Here is a 19359-nt window from a genome sequence, read left to right as displayed (position 1 = left end):
GTAACCCCCTATTTAACTTTGTATGGTTCCTTATTCTTCCCATCTTTGAGCTTTTTTCAAAGATGAAAATTGCTTTTTTTGATTTTTTTTTACTTAATGCTTCATGTTCATTGTAAGAATTATTTAAAAAGTGTAGAGAAATAAACTTTTAAACTTAAAACTTATTCCATATTCTATCATCTATAGATACCTTCTCTTCATGTTTTGGTAAATAGTCCTTCAGAATTTTTCCTTTCCTTTCCTTTCTATGTTTGTAGCTTTGTCTTCTATCTATCTTCCTGTATGTCAATTTAGCATGTTATGAACCATCTTTTATGTAATAAATATTTAACTGTGTCATGATTTTAAATGGCTGCATAGTAAACTCTTAAAAAGATATACCTTAATCAGCCTACTTTTAGAAGGCTAGATTATTTAAAATATTTTTGCTATTGTATATTATGTGTTGAAAACATTTGTACCAATTCTTAAATTCTGAAATAAGCTAATGATTGTATCAGGCAATGAAGATCAGTCATTAGTGTACATATGGAAAGCTTCCTATTGCAACCTGAATCGTAAGAATTCTGTTTTTTTTTTAATCCCCCAAGAAGTATTTTCATTCATTTTTGTTGTTTGTTTAGGGAGAATATACCTTTTAAAAATAAAGCTTGTAGCTAATAACTACAAATGTCAGGTATGAAGCAGTTTATTTGTTGGGAGTGGGGAGGAGAGGATGAGTAACACCAAGTGTGAGGTTTTAGAAAGTGTATAAAGTTGAAATCTGCTGTCTAGAATAACTCAGTCATTCTAGAATAGTATAGGAGGCCTGGCCTGAAAGTACCACCATTTATTTCACGCCTTTTTGGCTGAAGGTATTATAGATTTTTTTAAAAACTGAGGATCCAGCTCATTCATTTATTCAACAAAACTGTTAATGATCTTCCTGGGCCGTGGATGAAGCTGGATACTAGCAAGACAGAGATGAGTGATGCTTGTTCTGTTCTCAAGATTCTCATGGTCCACAGTGCGGGTGAGTGGCTAGTTGAATACTGCAGAGGACATTGTAGATAGCATCACCAAGAAAGAGAAATTCTGCTGGCTTCAGACCCCGTGTGCACCCTACTCTGAAAGCACTTTTGGATTTATCATTCAAAACATTTTTTCAAGTTCCAAAACATACCTTGGAAACCTGTACATTTAGGGTAGGTTGAAAGTCACTCCTTACTATGCTGATTGGAAATTAGAGACAAAATACAAAAAGTTCTGGCTAAGGCTAATTCAGAAAGTAGAATAAAGTCCCAGCCCACTTTTCCACACATTGTCCCTTCTTGAATGTGATACCAAGTCTGTCCCTTTTTTAATGTGATCCCAAGTTGGCAGGTGACTATGCATGTGGACATTGAGGGAGGAGAAGAGCTATCCGCTGTGTCAGGCTAGAGTCACAGTCTGCATGTGATGACCTCAGGATTTGCTTAGAAGATATTTTTATATGATTGTTAGGGCACCACAATCCTTGTTCACTCTTATTGACATAAACAAGGAATCAAACCATGGTCTCCTGCTTTGCAGGTAGATTCTTTACCAACTGAGCTATCAGGAAAGCCCATACAAAGAACAAGAGATAACTTTTTACTGTCTGCAGATTTTATCCAGTTTCTCAAACTTCAGGGTGCATAAAAATCACCTAGAGATCTGGTTGAAATGCATGTTTGTAGTCCTTAGGTCTGGGGTGGCATCTGAGATTGTGCATTTCTAAAATGCTTCCAGGTAATGAATGGCAATTCTGCTGGTTCACGGTTGGGACTTTGAGTAGCCAGGACCTAAGACATCTTCACGTATACCAGTGAGGATTCACCTTTTGAAACTTCATCTGTTTGTTTGCAGCTGTGGTGATGGTCCTAAATAGCATGAGTGTCAGCTGGAGTGCCCGGATCCAGATTTTCCTAACCTTTTGCAAGCTCACAGCAATTCTGATAATTATAGTCCCTGGAGTGATGCAGCTAATTAAAGGTATGGACTGAAAAGTAAATGCTTTTTAAAATAGGTATCTGCTTTTGGTCTCTTCCAACACTGACTTTCACTTGTACTAGCAGAATCCCTTAATTAGTCTCTCTGCTCATGGAACTTAGACTCTATACTGTCATCTAATTGATTTGAAAGCCTGCAACATTGGGGGATGAGTTGGTATTTACAGCTGATTGGCAACAAGAGGATTAAGCCTGGGCCAAGCAGCAAAATAAGGCATCAGTGAATTTTCTCTTGGTCTAAACTGTTTGTAGTGAAAACACAAAGTGGAAAAAAAAAATAAGCTGTTAGTTTTGACTACAGATAAATATGTCTTCTTATTTTTACTTTAAAGTAGTTCAAGCATATATTAAAGATTAGAGAGAGAAAAAGATATCTGAGAAATAATTAAAAATGATAAAATATTATTTAACTTTTTTGTAATTATTCTTTTTACCTTGAGAATGGGATTTTGACAGAAGGAGAGTCAGATATGGAAATAGCATTCATTAAAAAAATGCTATCTGACAATAAAAATAGTTGTAAAAATGTATTTTATTGTTACATTTTTTTAATGTAAAATCGGCATTTCTGTAGAAATGTAACACCATTTTCTGGGAGTATTTGCCTTTCTAGAGTTGAGATGGTTGAGAGTGATGTCATTTAGAGTTTCAATTGTTCTAGGTAAGAAGGCACAGGCAATTGCTTGGATTCAGGGGAAATTATTGGGTGAGAAGGAGGTCTGCTGCTGCTGCTAAGTCACTTCAGTCATGTCCGACTCTGTGCGACCCCATAGACGGCAGCCCACCAGGCTCCCCTGTCCCTGGGATTCTCCAGGCAAGAACACTGGAGCAGGTTGCCATTTCCTTCTCCAATGCATGAAAGTGGAAAGTGAAAGTGAAGTCGCTCAGTTGTGTCCGACTCTCTGTGACCCCATGGACTGCAGCCCACCAGGCTCCTCCATCCATGGGATTTTCCAGGCAAGAGTACTGGAGAGGGGTGCCATCGCCTTCTCCGGAGAAGGAGGTCTAGTGAGTTATTTAACTAACAATGGGCACAGTAGCAGGAAATAAGTAAGGAAGTAAGAAGAAATGATAAAGGAATGATGTGAACTTTGGCACGTAAGGTATTTCATGTTCACATTGATGTTGTCTGTTCCAAGAAAAGGAGTTTATAGAGAAATTTAATGAAGTTGCAAGAGTAGGATCACTCAAGGCAAAAGGAAATTCCAAAATTAAACAAAAAATCACTGCTGATGGTAGAAGCATTAAATGATAACAAAGGTGGAAAGATTTGTCCTTCTGTACCCAGGGAAAGGGAACTACTGCTCTCCGTTTAATAAAACCTAGTGGGACATCTTAGAACTCTCCCGGCTAAATGTTTGCATCAAATTCAGCAACCTCAGCCAACTCAAAATAAACGCAATGAAGGTCTTTAAGACTACAGCTTACACTGAAGGGAAAACATGAACTCTTCTAATTCATGTTGGTCTCTACAGAGCTGGCCTTCTCATACTTTATCTGATCCATTAGAAATGTAGGGAAAGTAACTTATTTTGTTACTGCTTTCCTTTTCTGGGCTCTTTATATTTCTGTAAAGAATTTCTTACATTTTTGGAAAGTTCAGAAACTGAGTCATTTAGATTCCAAAAAATGACATGTAGTCCTTTAAAACAAAGATTATTTTTTTCTCTTCTCTTTTTGATGTAAGACTGTAGTCAGTTTTTACCACTTAATTATATATGTTGGTGAGGTGAGGTGTAGTTGCCCAAATGTTACTGTATTGCAAATTCCTTGAGAGCAAAAGTCATGACATATCTTTTAGCTTTTTTTTTTTTTTTGACACTTACAATAGAATGATCCTTTAATATTTATGGTATTGTTACTGAATCAAGCTTGGGTCTGCTTGCCCAAGGACCAGCAATGCCAATCTACTGACACCAAATTATGGTGAAGGAAAGCACAGTGTTTGTTGCAGGGAGTCAAGCAAGGAGAATGGGCAGCTTATGTTAAAAAAAAATCTAAACTCTCTGGTAGCTTTTAGGAAAGGCTTTTTAAAGAGAGTGAGAGGGAGAAGGTCACAGGGTACCTGATTAGCTCCTGCACAATACTCTGATAGGTTGATGATAAAGGTGAGGTCACAGAGGTCAACATTATCAATCCTTAGGTTCCAGCCAATTTGTAGGCTATGTGATTGTGGTCATCTTACAATTAGCTTCTTCCTCCTGATACAGGCTTTAATGTCTGGGAAACAACTCAAGGATAGGACTCAGGATGTCAGCTGTAGCCCTAAGGAACAACTGGTGATGGTGGTTTTAGTTGCTAAGTCGTGTCCAACTCTTGCGACCCCACGGACTGTAGCCTGCCAGGCTCCTCTGTCTGTGGGATTCTCCAGGCAAGAATACTGGAGTGGGTTGCCATTTCCTTCTCCAGGGGATCTTCCTGACCCAGGGATCAAACCTGGGTCTCCTGCGTTGCAGGCAGATTCTTTACCAACTGAGCTACGAGGGAAGCCCAAGGAATAATTAAGGAACTTTAATTTTGCTTTATAGCAAAACTGTTACTCTTTTATCTTTCTTGACTGCTTTCCTTTGTTTCTGCATTTTCTCACTTCTATGATTAAAATCGCTTTTTGGAACTCAGGGAAGCCTAGGAGGCTAAAACTTTTCTACAAACACGCGGCAGGGGACATGGCAGTGGCCTGTCCCCAGTTTCATTATCAGTGCCTAATGTGACCAGGTTTCCTTATATATCCCACTTAGCAGAGAAATGACCTGGGAATTTTACCACATTTAAAGTAAGTTAAATATTTTGGAGAGTATTCATAGCAGGTATATTTGCTCTATTACTATAAAACAATGATATTTCTTTGTCTCTAACTTATCACATATGTTTCACATTAATACAAAACTTCAAGAGGAGAAAATTTTTACTTACCCAGAGTCTACATTTATTTTGATCTAATGAGATTCAGAAAATAATTGTATGTTCTATATTCTCTTATGAGGATTTGTTAAACTTTCCTCTGAATCTAATAACTTTCATTTTCTTGAGATCTCTGTTATGCAGCCAAATACTCCTGAAATTTGGAAACAACTCTCTTTTGTAACACTTTGTGCTCAGGATTCAATCTTTACAAAGTTTTGTGTCTTTTATTGATTATTCAGCATTGCACTTTTAGCAATATTGTCCCATAAGGCCTAGGAGACCACAGATCATGATAAAGCAATATACAGCAGATGTTTTTAATCTGGGTTCAAAGATTTATGTTTTTCTTCTATGAGGACACAGAGATGTTTTAGTAAAACAGGTATTTCTCAATTGACAGTGTCATTTTAAAAAATGAGATGTATTTAGGAATTGGATATTTTGAGAGAGTCATTTAGTGGATAACACAATATTCTCCATTTTTGGCTTCAAAACTCACACGCTGTATTGATATATATATGTTATTGTCTGGAAACTGCAAACAAAAACTGAGATTTAAGTGTGAAGAGAGTTTTATGTACACCATCTATCTTCCACCCACCTTTTATTTACTTATGTGACGGCCAATTTTGAAATAGTCATATTTCCCATTTAGGTAATCTCATTTGTATTTTCTTTGGGAAACATAAACTCATTATGCTTTACTTTGAATATTGACTGACTAAATCTAAATTTCTATTTTTTAATTATCCAAAAGATATAGAAGAAAAGTCCCATCACAAAGAGGAGAAAACTGTGATGCATAAAAGTGCTCAGTCTACATGTTGATGCAACAATGTGTTTAAACCTATTTAAAGTTCAATATAGTTTCTTTTCCATGCTTCTAGAAGGAAACAGTGCTGTTCTCTAGGTAAGGGTCCACAGACCTTCTCTGTAAAGGGGCAGATAGTAAATGTTTTCAACTTTGTGTGCTGTGTGATCTCTGCAACAATTATCAGCCCTATTGTTGGAGAGTAAAATTAGCCATAGACTGATGGTATCATAGCATCCGGTCCCATCACTTCATGGCAAATAGATGGGGAAACAGTGGAAACAGTGTCAGACTTTATTTTGGGGGCCTCCAAAATTACTGCAGATGGTGATTGCAGACATGAAATTAAAAGACGCTTGCTCCTTGGAAGGGAAGTTATGGCCAACCTAGACAGCATATTCAAAAGCAGAGACATTACTTTGCCAACAAAGGTCTGTCTAGTCAAGGGTATGATTTTTCCAGTGGTCATGTATGGATGTGAGAGTTGTACTATATAGAAAGCTGAGTGCAGAAGAATTGATGCTTTTGAATTGTGGTGTTGGAGAAGACTCTTGAGAGTCCCTTGGACTGCAAGGAGATCCAACCAGTCCATCCTAAAGGAGATCAGTCTTGGGTGTTCATTGGAAGGACTGATGTTGAAGCTGAAACTCCAATACTTTGTCCACCTGATGGGAAGAGCTGACTCATTGGAAAAGACCCTGATGCTAGTAAAGATTGAGAGCAGGAGGAGAAGGGGACGACAGGATGAGATGGTTGGATGGCATCACCGACACAATGGACATGGGTTTGGGTGGACTCCGGGAGTTGGTAATGGACAGGGAGGCCTGGCGTACTGCGGTTCATGGGGTCGCAAAGAGTTGGACATGACTGAGCAACTGAACTGAACTGAAATGATGGTATCTAGATAAATAAGTAAGCCCAACTGTGCTCCAATAAGTTTTTCTTTATAAAACAAGCCTGGAAGTGCCAAGGAGATTTGTTTCACAGCATTTTGCAACCCCTGTTGGTATCTAATGAACTATAGGGAGAAAGCCAAAAAAGCAAGTTAAATGATGTGAGAAGGTGGTTCTGGGGTTTCATGCCACCTCCTCATTGAAGATAGACCCTTGAATAATTCTTCCCAAGCACTGTATTATCATCGCTGTTGAGAATTATATCACACTCCTGAACACTATAATTTACAGATGATCCTTTAGTCTTCTTTCATGGTGAAACTCTGTTAAGAGTAGAGGCATGCTAAAGCAAGGGACTGTTTTTGAAATGTTGTTTTCCTCTTTGCCATGATTTTATTAAAATAAATGTGAAGTAGGGTTAGTGGCAATCAGCATATGTTTGGGATTCCTTCTCTATAATGGATACAGCATTAGTAGATAAAGTTGGAAATGAGCAGAGAGTAAGAAATCTAGACCTGAAACGATATAGTTCATCCCCAAGCCCCCTTCTCCCCCTTTTCATGTTTATGGTTAAAGAATGAATAATAACCAGCTGTTTGAAAAGTCCTTAATCTTTCTATTCCTATTTCAGGGCAAACACAGTATTTTAAAGATGCCTTTTCAGGAAGAGATGCAAGTATTATGGGGTTGCCACTGGCTTTTTATTATGGAATGTATGCGTATGCTGGCTGGTAAGTTGATATCACTATCAACTGGTGATTTGGATGATTCATTAATTCCTTCAAGTACTTCATGTGCCAAGTGAGCTGCTAGGTAATTGTGAACAGCTGTAATTCAACATGATATGCTGTACTTGAAGAGAGGAAGGTAACGTGGCTCCCTTCACCAGGCCAGGCACTGTGTATACAACTCAACACAAAATCACTGAGGTTTCCAGTCAAGGCACATACTAGATTTAACCTGATAATGTAAATTTAACATGATAATGTAAAAAATAAACAAATGCTGGGTCTTGAGAACCAATACAAATCATTTATAAGTATGGATCAGTAAGGGCATAATAGTGCCAAAAGCCATTAAAGAATAGTACTTTGTTTGTCAAAAAGCCTTCCAAGCTGAAGCTCCAAGGTCTGCTCAAATAGTGATTAGTTGATTTTTTTTTTCCACCTTCCTATGAGAAAGAAAGAATTCAGATATAGAAATAAGTAACGTGTTCCCAGGAGGTAAAATGGTACTCTAAAGGCAAGAAGGAGTAAATGGGATAGCGAAATCAGATGTACTAGATAATCTGATACATTCTAAAGGACTTTATAAATTCCTTAAAATTTCCTCGACATTTGAAAACAAAAAATGCAGAAAAGATGAATAAAACCACAGAGGCATAGGTACATTCCGTGGATCCATGTCAAAATATGATGACATTTTGGTTGAAGCATTAAGCTTTGTATTTATGTCTTGTTTTGTTTAGGAACTTGAATAACAATAACCATGGTTATGAGTGGGAATTTTTTCTAATTAAATTTTATTGATCTAGTAAGATTCAGGTGAGGTGATTATTGCAAGAAATGCCACTAGAAATGCCATTATTTAAACATCAAAATGATTGTAGTAAAATTAAATTTCAGTTTTGAAGTAATTAGTAGCAATATTTCTTTAAAAAAGTAATTTATCGAGCTAACTGTACAGTTGCAGTTAGAATGTTCTATGAGCCTAAAAAAGCAACAAACTGTACTAGCTTAAAATTATGTAAATGCATCTCAAATACAAACACAATTTCTTTTTGTTTCTTCAGTTTTTAGGATTTTACTCTCTAACTAATGCATGGAATATAAAAATATATTTTTCAATAAATGAAATTTTTACCCTATTAATCTCACTGAATTATGGAAATTCAGAGCACTAGAGGAGGATTGGGAGAGTAAAGGAACTAAAAATTTTAGCATGGCATCTGAAGCATAATGTTTGAAGTTCTTAGAAAATTGTAGCTCTGAAGAGTCTAGCATAAAATATTTGTGTACTTTTGGAATATTTTGATAGCCATTGTGTATGTGTGTTAGTCTTAGTATTTTTGAAGTCTTTTTATTTTTGTCCAAAGCACAATGTGGTGCTGAGCAAGAAAAAAAAATTAAAAAAGGAGTTGTGCTCCCAGGGTTAGCAGTGGAATCATCTATTCTATGGCTATTCAGCCTGATCAGAGCTCCAGTGCCCTGGGGCAGTGGCCAAGCCCTGGGAGGGTCACCAGGAGGGGCCAGAGCAAGTTGGGGAGGTGACAAAAGCTTTCAGTTAGAGCCAAGTGTTGGGGGCTTGGTAGTATTCAGTCAGGAATGTGGAATGTGGAGATCCTCATGAGGGAGTTTTGAGTAATTCTACTGAATGAAGTTTCTTTTGCCTGTGAGTGCCATGCATCTGTTCCCACGGAATCTTAAAATATTCTTCTACCCGACTCACTCCCCTACTACAAGAGCTGAATACTCAAGTCACCTGCTTTATGGAGAGCAAATCTTCACTTCTGTAAGCTTTTGAGGGCTGATAGCTTTCTCCAAGTATAAAGAGTCTTTTCATTTTGAATTATCTTATTATCTTAATCTTTAGTTTTGTTGATACTAAACCCAAAATGTTACTCTTGTTAGAAAGATTTTAAAAAGACAGTTTGGTGGTATAAATAAGAGTCCAGAGAACTTAAAAATGAGGTGGAAGACAAGAAGCTTTTATGGGATGAAGAGTAAGGAACAAAGAAGAGAAAAATGGAAAATGAATGTAAAACAGGGAAATAAGTGTAGAACCCAGGGTTGACTTGCAGATTAGTGGCTCCATCTTAGACATAGAAATTTATTTCTGTACTCTGTTTACAGGGCAAATGGGGTTTATATGAACCCTTGTTTATATTATACTTTTCCTCATAGAATCCTCATGTCCATGTCCTATTTTAAAGAACAGGAAACTTGGTTTTCTTATATTCTAGAGGGTTCAGTCATAAGACATTAAGGCCAGGATTTTAAATGAATGTCATCTGATACAAGTGATTTATGTATGGGACAGATAAATAACTGTATGTCTCCAACAGCTGTTCAGCTACCTGAATGCTGCTTTGCAGGTAGGTAGAAATAACCTGCTTGTTAATATGTGGCCATCCGTCTTAGAAAAGGGGAGCTGTGTTTAGAAGAAATAGTCTGCTGGTTTGGAATTCCAGAGGAAAAAGTTAATATCTGGATATAAATGGAGCAAGAGAGAAACTAAAAGAGTGCCCAAAGTGGGGGTTATGTAGTCACTTTCCAAATATGATCCTGCCTCTCTGACCTTTCTTTGTCTTTCATGATGGAATTAAAAGGCTGTGTTGTTGAATTATAAGTGGGGCACCATAAATGAGCCTCCACTCCCTGTGCTCCTGCCCTGACAATGTTTGATGCAAAAATAAAAGTGTAGGGGGCATTGCAAATAAGGAGACAGAATCAGTCATTGTCCTCAGAACTTAACCACCCACAGTGTAAGTAAAAGCAGCAAGACCCTTGTTGTCTGGGAGACCTTGTTCGTTTAGCAAGTCACCACCTACCCATTGAATAGGAAAAAGGCACGGCCAGACCTTGGATGTGAATAGAGCAGGCTGTTGGTTTATGAGGAGTGCTGGACCTTTTTAGAATGATGAAAACTCCTTCACAGAAACATGATTGGGGGAAAGAAATCATTAACCCAGCCAGGTCACAGAGTTGGGTCAGAACAACTTTAATATTATTGCCAACGTCTGCATTCAGAGAAATATGTCAGTCTCCCTGTGGCCCAGGGGAACTCAACCAATTTCAGTCCCATATCCTGATCCAAAGCTAAATATTGCTTGGTGGGAATTTTTTTTGGACTGTGTGATAGGAAATAGTTTTTCATTGTGTGTGTGTGTTTTTTTTTTTTCCTTTAAATCGTATCCTCAGGGGATTTAGTCTTCTAAAGCATCTGCTGGGATTATTTTGTAGCATTGTGTCAAATCTAATCTAAAGAATAAGCTTTATTTTTAAAATAATTCATAGTTGGGTATTAGAATGCATTGCTAGCTTTGCGGTGCCTTTTATACGCAATCATGGAAAAGCTGGAACAATAGATCTTGTGAACATTCTCTAGAGAACTTGAGTAGATGTATAGAGAACGCTATGGATGCATGACTGGAGACTAGGAGAGCATAAAGGTATATTTCCCACAGGATGTGAATGTTTGGACCAAAATAAGAAGCTTTCTCCTTCCCACCCTGCTACCATGTCCCAAGTCCTTTCCTTTTCTCTATGGAAAATATTTGAAATTGGGTTCTTTTTTCATAAATATTTCCTTTCTTTCCTTAACGTTGTTGGAAAAAGACCAGTTTCTAAAACAACTGTTTAGCAGGAACTGGCTATTTTTGAAGTGAGAGGCCTGGAAATATTTCTAAGTGTGTGTGTGTGGTTTTTGTGTGTTTTTTTTTTTTTTTTTCCGCTCCTTGGATTTTGTTTTGTTCATTTTCTTCTTGTACTTCCCATTGCCTTGGGCTTATAACAAACGCATCAAATCCCTCAGAGTGCATATTCCAGATATAAGTATTGATTTTTGCTTGCCTTCCTGGTATAACTACAACCTCTATTTTTAGAAAATTACTTTCTAGTCATTAAAAAATATCCTTGGCTTCTAACCTTTTAGATCACCTTTGTTGCTACTGTTCTCTCAGATATTCAAATGTTTCTGCTTCACATATAGTCCTTAAAATATCAGACACCTTAACTTTATTAAAATATAAACTGAATCATATTAAAATTTTTAAGAGTTTGAGAAAAAATCGATATGAATTGACAGCATCCTATCTAGCAGATAGAAAGGAACTCCAGGGAGCTGTACAAAAGAGAAAGCTTTTTATAGGCTGAAAGGATGGGAACAAAAAAGTTATACTAAGCTAAAAAAACAGGTTGGTTATTACGGAGTTATTTTCATTTAGGGGATAGCAAGAGTCTACCAGGCTGAATATTTAAATAATGCAATTCCTAACTGACTGGTTTTGGATTCCATTTCTGGGAGGTGTGAAACTTGAACTGAATTATGTTTTGGTTTGGTGACATGAGGCTTAAGCATAAATGACTCCATTTTGGGCCTGTTGTCTTGGTTTTTTACAACTATGAGCATCAATTGCCTGCTTGTGAATAAAGATGGAATAAGACAGGTTTTCTCATCTTTGTTTTAAGTTATGAGATACTTTAAGTATGTTAAAGGCTGATGGGCTAATATTCTAGTCACTTGGTTTTAGATTATATAGAGAATTTGTCCCTATTGACCTGTGCTTCTGTGGACCTATGTAATGGCTATTTTATCTTCTAAGGAATAATAAGAACACAGAAAAGTACAATGAAAATATGACTTTTTCACTTTGTGGACATTTTCTAAGCCTCTACAATGAAGAAATGGAAAGGTCTTTGTCCTTATATGTCTAGCTCTATTCATTATGATCCCTTAGTTTCCCCATCTTCATGATTTGGTTATCTATGTGTGCATATCTGAGGGGTCTGCTGCATCTTGGAACCTTGAAAGAGAACTTTAAGGGCTTTAAAGGGTCTCCAGCAGTCCTTTTAGACTGGAAAAAGAAGTTAAGGATGCAAAGTAGCCACCATTCCTGGGTGGGATAAGGAGAGTTATAAAGTGAAGGAAAGGAATCTGAATTTTTCTTGGGCCATAAGTTTAGGGTAATGTTTGCAACCCTATGGGACTAGAAAGTGAAATATCATGTGTCTAGAATGCTTCTTGTCATGTAAGAGATGACAAAAGTGTTCAGGTCTTGGGGGAAATATTCAAAATGTTATGTTCTTTAGTATCAGCCTATAGTGTATTGACTAACAATGGACCTAAAATTAGCTGCCTAAATACACACAAAAAAATTGGCAACTTCATAGTTACTATTATGCATAAGGCATATTTACGTCATGTTGTTCTTATAGTTGCCTTATGACTTGAGATTATTTGGATGGAATGCATACTGGAAAACTGAATTGAAAGGAAGAAGTGCAAATTGAGAATTTATTATCTTTTATCCCATTTTTTATTTCCTATTTGCCTCAGTGTTCATATCTAGTAAGCCAATTCCCTAAAACTGAGAAATGTTATTATCATACTTCTATTTTCCTTCAAGTTTTTATTGACCTGCCACCCCTACTGAAATCTAGATTCCCAGAAGCCAGAGGCCATCTTGTCCTTACACTCTATTCTCTCTCCCTGGGCACCCTTTGTACTGCAGAATACCTATCTGTAGCTCATATCTCTGTGCATATCTGTAGCTCATATCTCTGTGCATATCTGTGCGTATAGAGCTTTACCACACTCACATGTGTATGTGTTATACTCCACCTGGAATGTCCTTATGCCATTTCACCAGGGCTAATAGTTAAGCATTTTTTAAGCCTCAACTTGGATGATGCCTCTCTCAAAAACTTTCTATGACCTGCCAATCTGGTTTTGACCTCACCCCTGGTTCCTGGTAACCTGGACATGCTCTAGCATTGCCTCCTGTGTTGTTATATCCACAATGGACCATTCTATGAACAATGAGCTCTTTAAGGAGAGGGATTATAGATTTCCTACTTTTATTTCCCCAGTGACTAACACATAATAATCTCATATATTGCTGGAATGCAATTAGGAATCCAAAAATGGTAAAAAAAAAAAAAAATAATAATTTAATAATAAACATGTATCTACCCTATGATCCAGTGATCATATTCTGAGTATATGCACAAGAGAAATGATTGTATGGTCCCCAAAAGGACATGCACAAGCATATTTATGGTATCCATATTTGTAATAGCTATAAATTGTAAATAATTCAAATACCCATCAGTGGTAGGCTGTATTGGTGTTACATTCATAAAATGAAAAGCAAAAATAAAGAATGATGAAATATTGCTAAATACAATAACATGGATGAGAGCCAACAGATATAAAGTCCAGCAAAAAAAAAAAAAAAAAAAAAAAACCAGACACAAAGGAATATTGTATAATAGTTATACAAGCAGATATTATTAGTCTATTGTATTGAGATGAGCAAAACTAATCTATAGTGATAGAAATCAGAATAGTGGTTGCCTTTATAGGAGGGTGAAAGAGATGATTGCAAAGGGCCTTGAGGGAACCTTCTGGGGCGCTAGAAATGTTTTATGTTTTGATCTTTGTTTTGGTTGTGTAGGTGTATAAATAAATAAAAATTTATCATTATACGTTGAGATTTGTTTGCTGTTTATACATATTTACACATTTACTGTTTACATTCTGTTTACATGTTTATACATTAAGATTTGTTCACCGTTCACTACTCAGTTTGCTGTTCATGTTATACCTCCATTAAAAAATTAAGAAATAGAAAAGAACTCCATAAATATGGTTTAATAGAAAAATAAAATGTGGGAGAATTTAGTGTTGGAGAATTTCATCTTAGGTTATCTGTTTATAAAATTTTTATAATTCTGTGTTTGATTATAAATATTTAAAATGTGAAACTTTGGATAGTGATCATAAAGGTTATTAATGGTTTGTAATTTATGTATGTCTTTTTAGGTTTTATCTCAACTTTGTTACTGAAGAAGTAGAAAATCCTGAAAAGTAAGTAGCTATATTTACTGTGAAATATTTATGAGGAATAAAATGTAGGGTTATATGGTTAAAAAGTGGACCTAAAGAAGGAATTCAGCAGGGGCTAATTAGCTTTCTCATCATCATCATCAGTGTCTTGGGCAGTAAAATGTACTTGATTTTATCATAAGTTAGATGTAAATAACTTTATTGTGTATTCTACATCCAATATTTAAATTGTCTGATTACCTGAAAGCATAAAAGAATAGATTTATATTTTAGGTAATTCATTTCTTAAAAATATACATACAACTTAAAATGGACTCTTGGCTGCTCACAAATGTTCCATAATTTGTGAACTCCAAAACTTGAGTATTTCTAGGATTCATGTGAATTTTTTTCATAACTATCCAACTAAGGAGAATGATGTAATTAATGAACAAGTAGTTATGAAAGCCTGTAAATAGCTGTAGGAACAAGTTCATAGGAACTTGTAAATTTGAGAAGCTGGATGACGGCTTTTACTTTTTGTTGTTGATAAAAATCCTTTTATAATTAGGTGGCATGATGGTTTATATATGTTCCAAAATGAATTATTTTTAATCTAGAACTTTGAAAAATGAATTTTTATGATTTGTATAAAAAATGGACTTTATACAGGAAAATCACATAATCTATGGCCAGAAAGTCAAAAGAAGGACAATTGAAGTAGTACAGTGTAAGATAAAGACAGAATTTTGAAGCTATTTAATTCATCTGACTTTTATTAAATATCTACCATGTTCCAACTATTGTGCCTCATCTTACATGATGAATAAGACTTGCATTCAAGCTTTTATTGTCTAGTCATTGAGTCAAATATGTAATCAAATAACTGTAACATGGTGTGATTGGTACCACAGTAGATTATTTTCTCAGTCTCACAGAGATGAAAGGAGGAAATATTATCTAGAGAGATGTTGCTTATACAGAGACTCAAATGATGAGTAGGTGATTCTTGTTGTTGTTTAGTTAAGTTGTGTCCAACTCCTTTGTGACCTCATGGACTGTAGCCCGCCAGGCTCCTCTGTCCATGGAATTCTCCAGGCAAAAATAGTGGAGTGGGTTGCCATTTCCTTCTCCAGGGGATCTTCCAGACCTGGGGATTGAACTCATGTCTCCTGCATTGGCGGGCATATTCTTTACCACTGAGCTACCAGAGAAGCCCCAGGTGTTCCTTAGGTAATAAAGGAGAGAGAGAAAGGAAGATAAACTGAGAGGAAGGGACAGACTTTGAAGAAAGGGAAACAAGCACAAAGGTGAGTCAGTATGAAGTAACCTGGACTTCAGAGAACATGCCTAGGGGTTGACAATTCAAATGAAGGTAGACTAAAGTTCTGGCAGCAAGTATATTGGAAGCTGATTAAATCTGGCCAAATACCAGAGTTGTCAGAATTTTGGACACATAAACCAGCGTGTGTGCATGCTAAGTCAGTTTAGTTATGTCTGACTCTGCAACTCTATGGACTGTAGCCTGACAGGCTTCTCTGTCCATGGGATTCTCCAGGCAAGAATACTGGAGTGGGTTGCCATGCCCTTCTCCAGGGGATATTCCCGACCCAGCAATTGAGGTTAAAACAGTATTTCATACTATCTGATGTAACCTTTATGCAAATTACTTTATGCAAATTTAAACATGTGAAAAGATTATTTTATTGAGAAATATAAATTTATAGAAATCTTTTTATTTACCAGAAACTAGTTCTTTCTAGCATTACTCTGAAATGATAAACTACATTTTGACTCTAAATCTATTGATTACAGAGATAAATAGGTTGCTCTGTTGTTGTTTTTTAAATAATTCATGTGTAAGTAGCAATGTGGAGAAAAGACTTCTCTTACTAGGTTTCATGTAAAGTATTTGTTGAATATGCTTTGTGTTAAGGAGATAGCTGTGGTTTATGGCTGTCTCTTTTAAGTCTAAAAACATTTTAAGAGACCTATTGCTAAAATCCATTATCAGAGATAATTTCTTCTGAAAACAAGGGCAAGCTGTCGGTTTGGATGTGAACCCATAATATAACATTTATAACATGGTACCTCAGTGGCATGGAGATAATTCATATTCTTTTTTAATGTTATTTAATAATTTAAGCATAGGTTTTGTTTTCAATGTATACAATAATACTATTGTGCATATTAAGCATATTCAAGACTATGCCATTATTAGTTTGATCTGAATTTTTGATGTATTCTGTCAGAGAGATGCCAGTCAAGGATTCTCTTTCTCCTCTTTTCTTTTTCTTAAAGAGCCTTAGTTTCACACATAGATAATGTCCACGATCAATAGATATACAGATACTAAAGAACTTTGATGTATTGGTTCAATGATTTTTTGTCATCATCGTTGTTGCAAAGAGATTTCCTCATCTCAAAAAGTAATCATAATAATAGTATGTGCCTTATTGGATTGTGGTAATGAGTTGATATGTATAAAGAATGTAGATTAGTGACTGTTATTTTAATCTCTACATAATTGGTTGTTGCTAATATTTTTATATTCTTACTTTTGGAGCAAGGTAAAATGTTACTCCCATAAGCATGTTTTCTAGTTTTCAATGTCCTAAGCAATTCTTTTTTTCTGGTGTTTTTGAAGGAAATACAAAAACATTATTTCACACCATATTGAAACTTGTTGTATAAGACTAAGGTTGTTATCACTGGTTACATTGGATGAAATGTTGTCTTTTATTGCAAATATGATTCTGCAAATTTCATTAACTCTTCCTAGAATATTTTTAATTTAAAATTATATTTTAAGCTCTTAAACTAAGGAAATTTTCAGGAGAGAGTACAGATCCCTAGATTTTTAGTTTAAGAGGATGAGTAACTGCCAAGACTTCAGCTGAAGAAAGAAACCTCTGATTTCTTTCTGTTCTTTTATGTTAGGTACTCAGATATTCCATTTTTTTGCATGGAAGATTCTTTGTAAAACTCAGACAACACATTTATTTTCTCAGAATCAGAATATGAGAAGTTTGCAGAATCCCCTTAATAAAAAGTACTATGGAAAGTACCTAATGGAAAGTATTAATTTGTAATATGTATTTATCAACCAATATTCAATGCATTAATTTTAAAAATAATAATCCTCTGAAATGTGGACAGTTAATCCAAGGCTTTTAAAACTCATAATTGTTTTAAAAAAACAGACTGCTTTGGGAAATATTGATGGTTGAATATAGAGAACAGATGGTAAAATTATGCAGACCTTGTCCAGCTGTGTAATTTGTATTATTTTGTAGGGAGACACAGCTCTCAAATACCTTTAGTTACAAGGGATAATAATTATTATTCCATCTCCTTTGTGACGTGTGAAGATAAATGTGCTTCCCAATCAGTCAGGGGTGCATATGTCCAGGTGTGCTGTAATGGGTAGCGTTCTGGCAGCTGGTGAAGTGAATCATCAGCTGGAGATACAACACTTTTTACTGTCCTCTTCCACCTGGGCAGTATAATTTCCCTAAAATTGTGACCTGATAGAAAAAGAGATCGTTAATTTAGATCAGTGAAAATAGTGATGTGGTTTAAAATATATAGAATGTAGAATAAGGTTTCATGATCACAGTTAGTTACCCTTTACATATAATTTAATTTCAGTGGAAATCTTTCAAATTAACTAACATTGCTCTATGGAATAACTTCTGAACTGCTATTATGACTATGACTTATAGAACAGTTCCTTAATGTAGCAGATGAGAGATACACTGGGAAATTAATGGAATATTAATAATGGAATCCAAATAGCTCATGACTTCTTTCTTAAGTCTCATCTATTCTTTAAAGCTTATAAAACACTAAAATTTGGGGCAAAATTCCTGTTATATGATTATATTTGTAGTGTTAAAAAATGTTCCCATGGTGTTTCTTATAATTTATATTTTCTTCTCTAAAAGTGGCTTTGGATCTATGGAAGGAGTTATCGTTTCAGATCAGATCAGATCAAATCAGTCGCTCAGTCGTGTCCGACTCTTTGCGACCCCATGAATCGCAGCACGCCAGGCCTCCCTGTCCATCACCAACTCCTGGAGTTCACTCAGACTCACGTCCATCGAGTCAGTGATGCCATCCAGCCATCTCATCCTCTGTCGTCCCCTTCTCCTCCTGCCCCCAATCCCTCCCAGCATCAGGGCCTTTTCCAATGAATCAACTCTTCGCATGAGGTGGCCAAAGTACTGGAGTTTCAGCTTTAGCATCATTCCTTCCAAAGAAATTCCAGGGCTGATCTCCTTCAGAATGGACTAGTTGGATCTCCTTGCAGTCCAAGGGACTCTCAAGAGTCTTCTCCAACACCACACTTCAAAAGCATCAATTCTTCGGCACTCAGCCTTCTTCACAGTCCAACTCTCACATCCATACATCACCACAGCAAAAACCATAGCCTTGACTAGATGAACCTTTGTTGGCAAAGTGATGTCTCTGCTTTTGAATATGCTATCTAGGTTAGTCATAACTTTCCTTCCAGGGAGTAAGCATCTTTTAATTTCATGGCTGCAGTCACCATCTGTAGTGATTTTGGAGCCCAGAAAAATAAAGTCTGACACTGTTTCCACTGTTTCCCCATCTATTTCCCATGAAGTGGTGGGACCGGATGCCATGATCTTCGTTTTCTGAATGTTGAGCTTTAAGCCAACTTTTTCACTCTCCACTTTCACTTTCATCAAAAGGCTTTTGAGTTCCTCTTCACTTTCTGCCATCAGGGTGGTGTCATCTGCATATCTGAGGTTATTGATATTTCTCCCGGTAATCTTGATTCCAGCTTGTGCTTCTTCAAGTCCAGCGTTTCTCATAATGTACTCTGCATATAAGTTAAATAAACAGGGTGACAATATACAGCCTTGACGAACTCCTTTTCCTATTTGGAACCAGTCTGTTGTTCCATGTCCAGTTCTAACTGTTGCTTCCTGACCTGCATACACATTTCTCAAGAGGCAGATCAGGTGGTCTGGTATTCCCATCTTTAGGAGTTATTAAATATTTTTATGTGAAAACACAGTGATTATCATTAAAATTTTGTAGTAATATAAAATTATTTCATTTAATAATTATTTATAGTTTATATATATAAATATTATATAATATTTATATAATAAATATTAGAGTAAGAATCATATTTTGAGGAGCACAAATGTCCAAAGTTTGG

At 36.1% G+C, this 19359-nt stretch overlaps 1 protein-coding gene across 1 annotated transcript in view; it reads left to right on the top strand.

Annotated features, from left to right (window-relative positions):
• Positions 1 to 19359, top strand: part of SLC7A11 (solute carrier family 7 member 11) — an 81353-nt gene that overhangs the window by 18588 nt on the left and 43406 nt on the right. Inside the window, exons 4-6 of the mRNA XM_025268076.3 lie at positions 1867 to 1992; positions 7249 to 7348; positions 14163 to 14207. Coding sequence (XP_025123861.1) covers positions 1867 to 1992; positions 7249 to 7348; positions 14163 to 14207 — 271 coding nt within the window. The remainder of the gene's footprint in view (positions 1 to 1866; positions 1993 to 7248; positions 7349 to 14162; positions 14208 to 19359) is intronic.

This window comes from Bubalus bubalis, chromosome 17 (genome assembly GCF_019923935.1).
Source record: "Bubalus bubalis isolate 160015118507 breed Murrah chromosome 17, NDDB_SH_1, whole genome shotgun sequence".
Classification (NCBI taxonomy): Eukaryota; Metazoa; Chordata; class Mammalia; order Artiodactyla; family Bovidae; genus Bubalus; species Bubalus bubalis.
The sequence above is the reverse complement of the archived record's forward strand: the minus strand, read 5'-3'. Positions and strand labels throughout refer to the sequence as shown.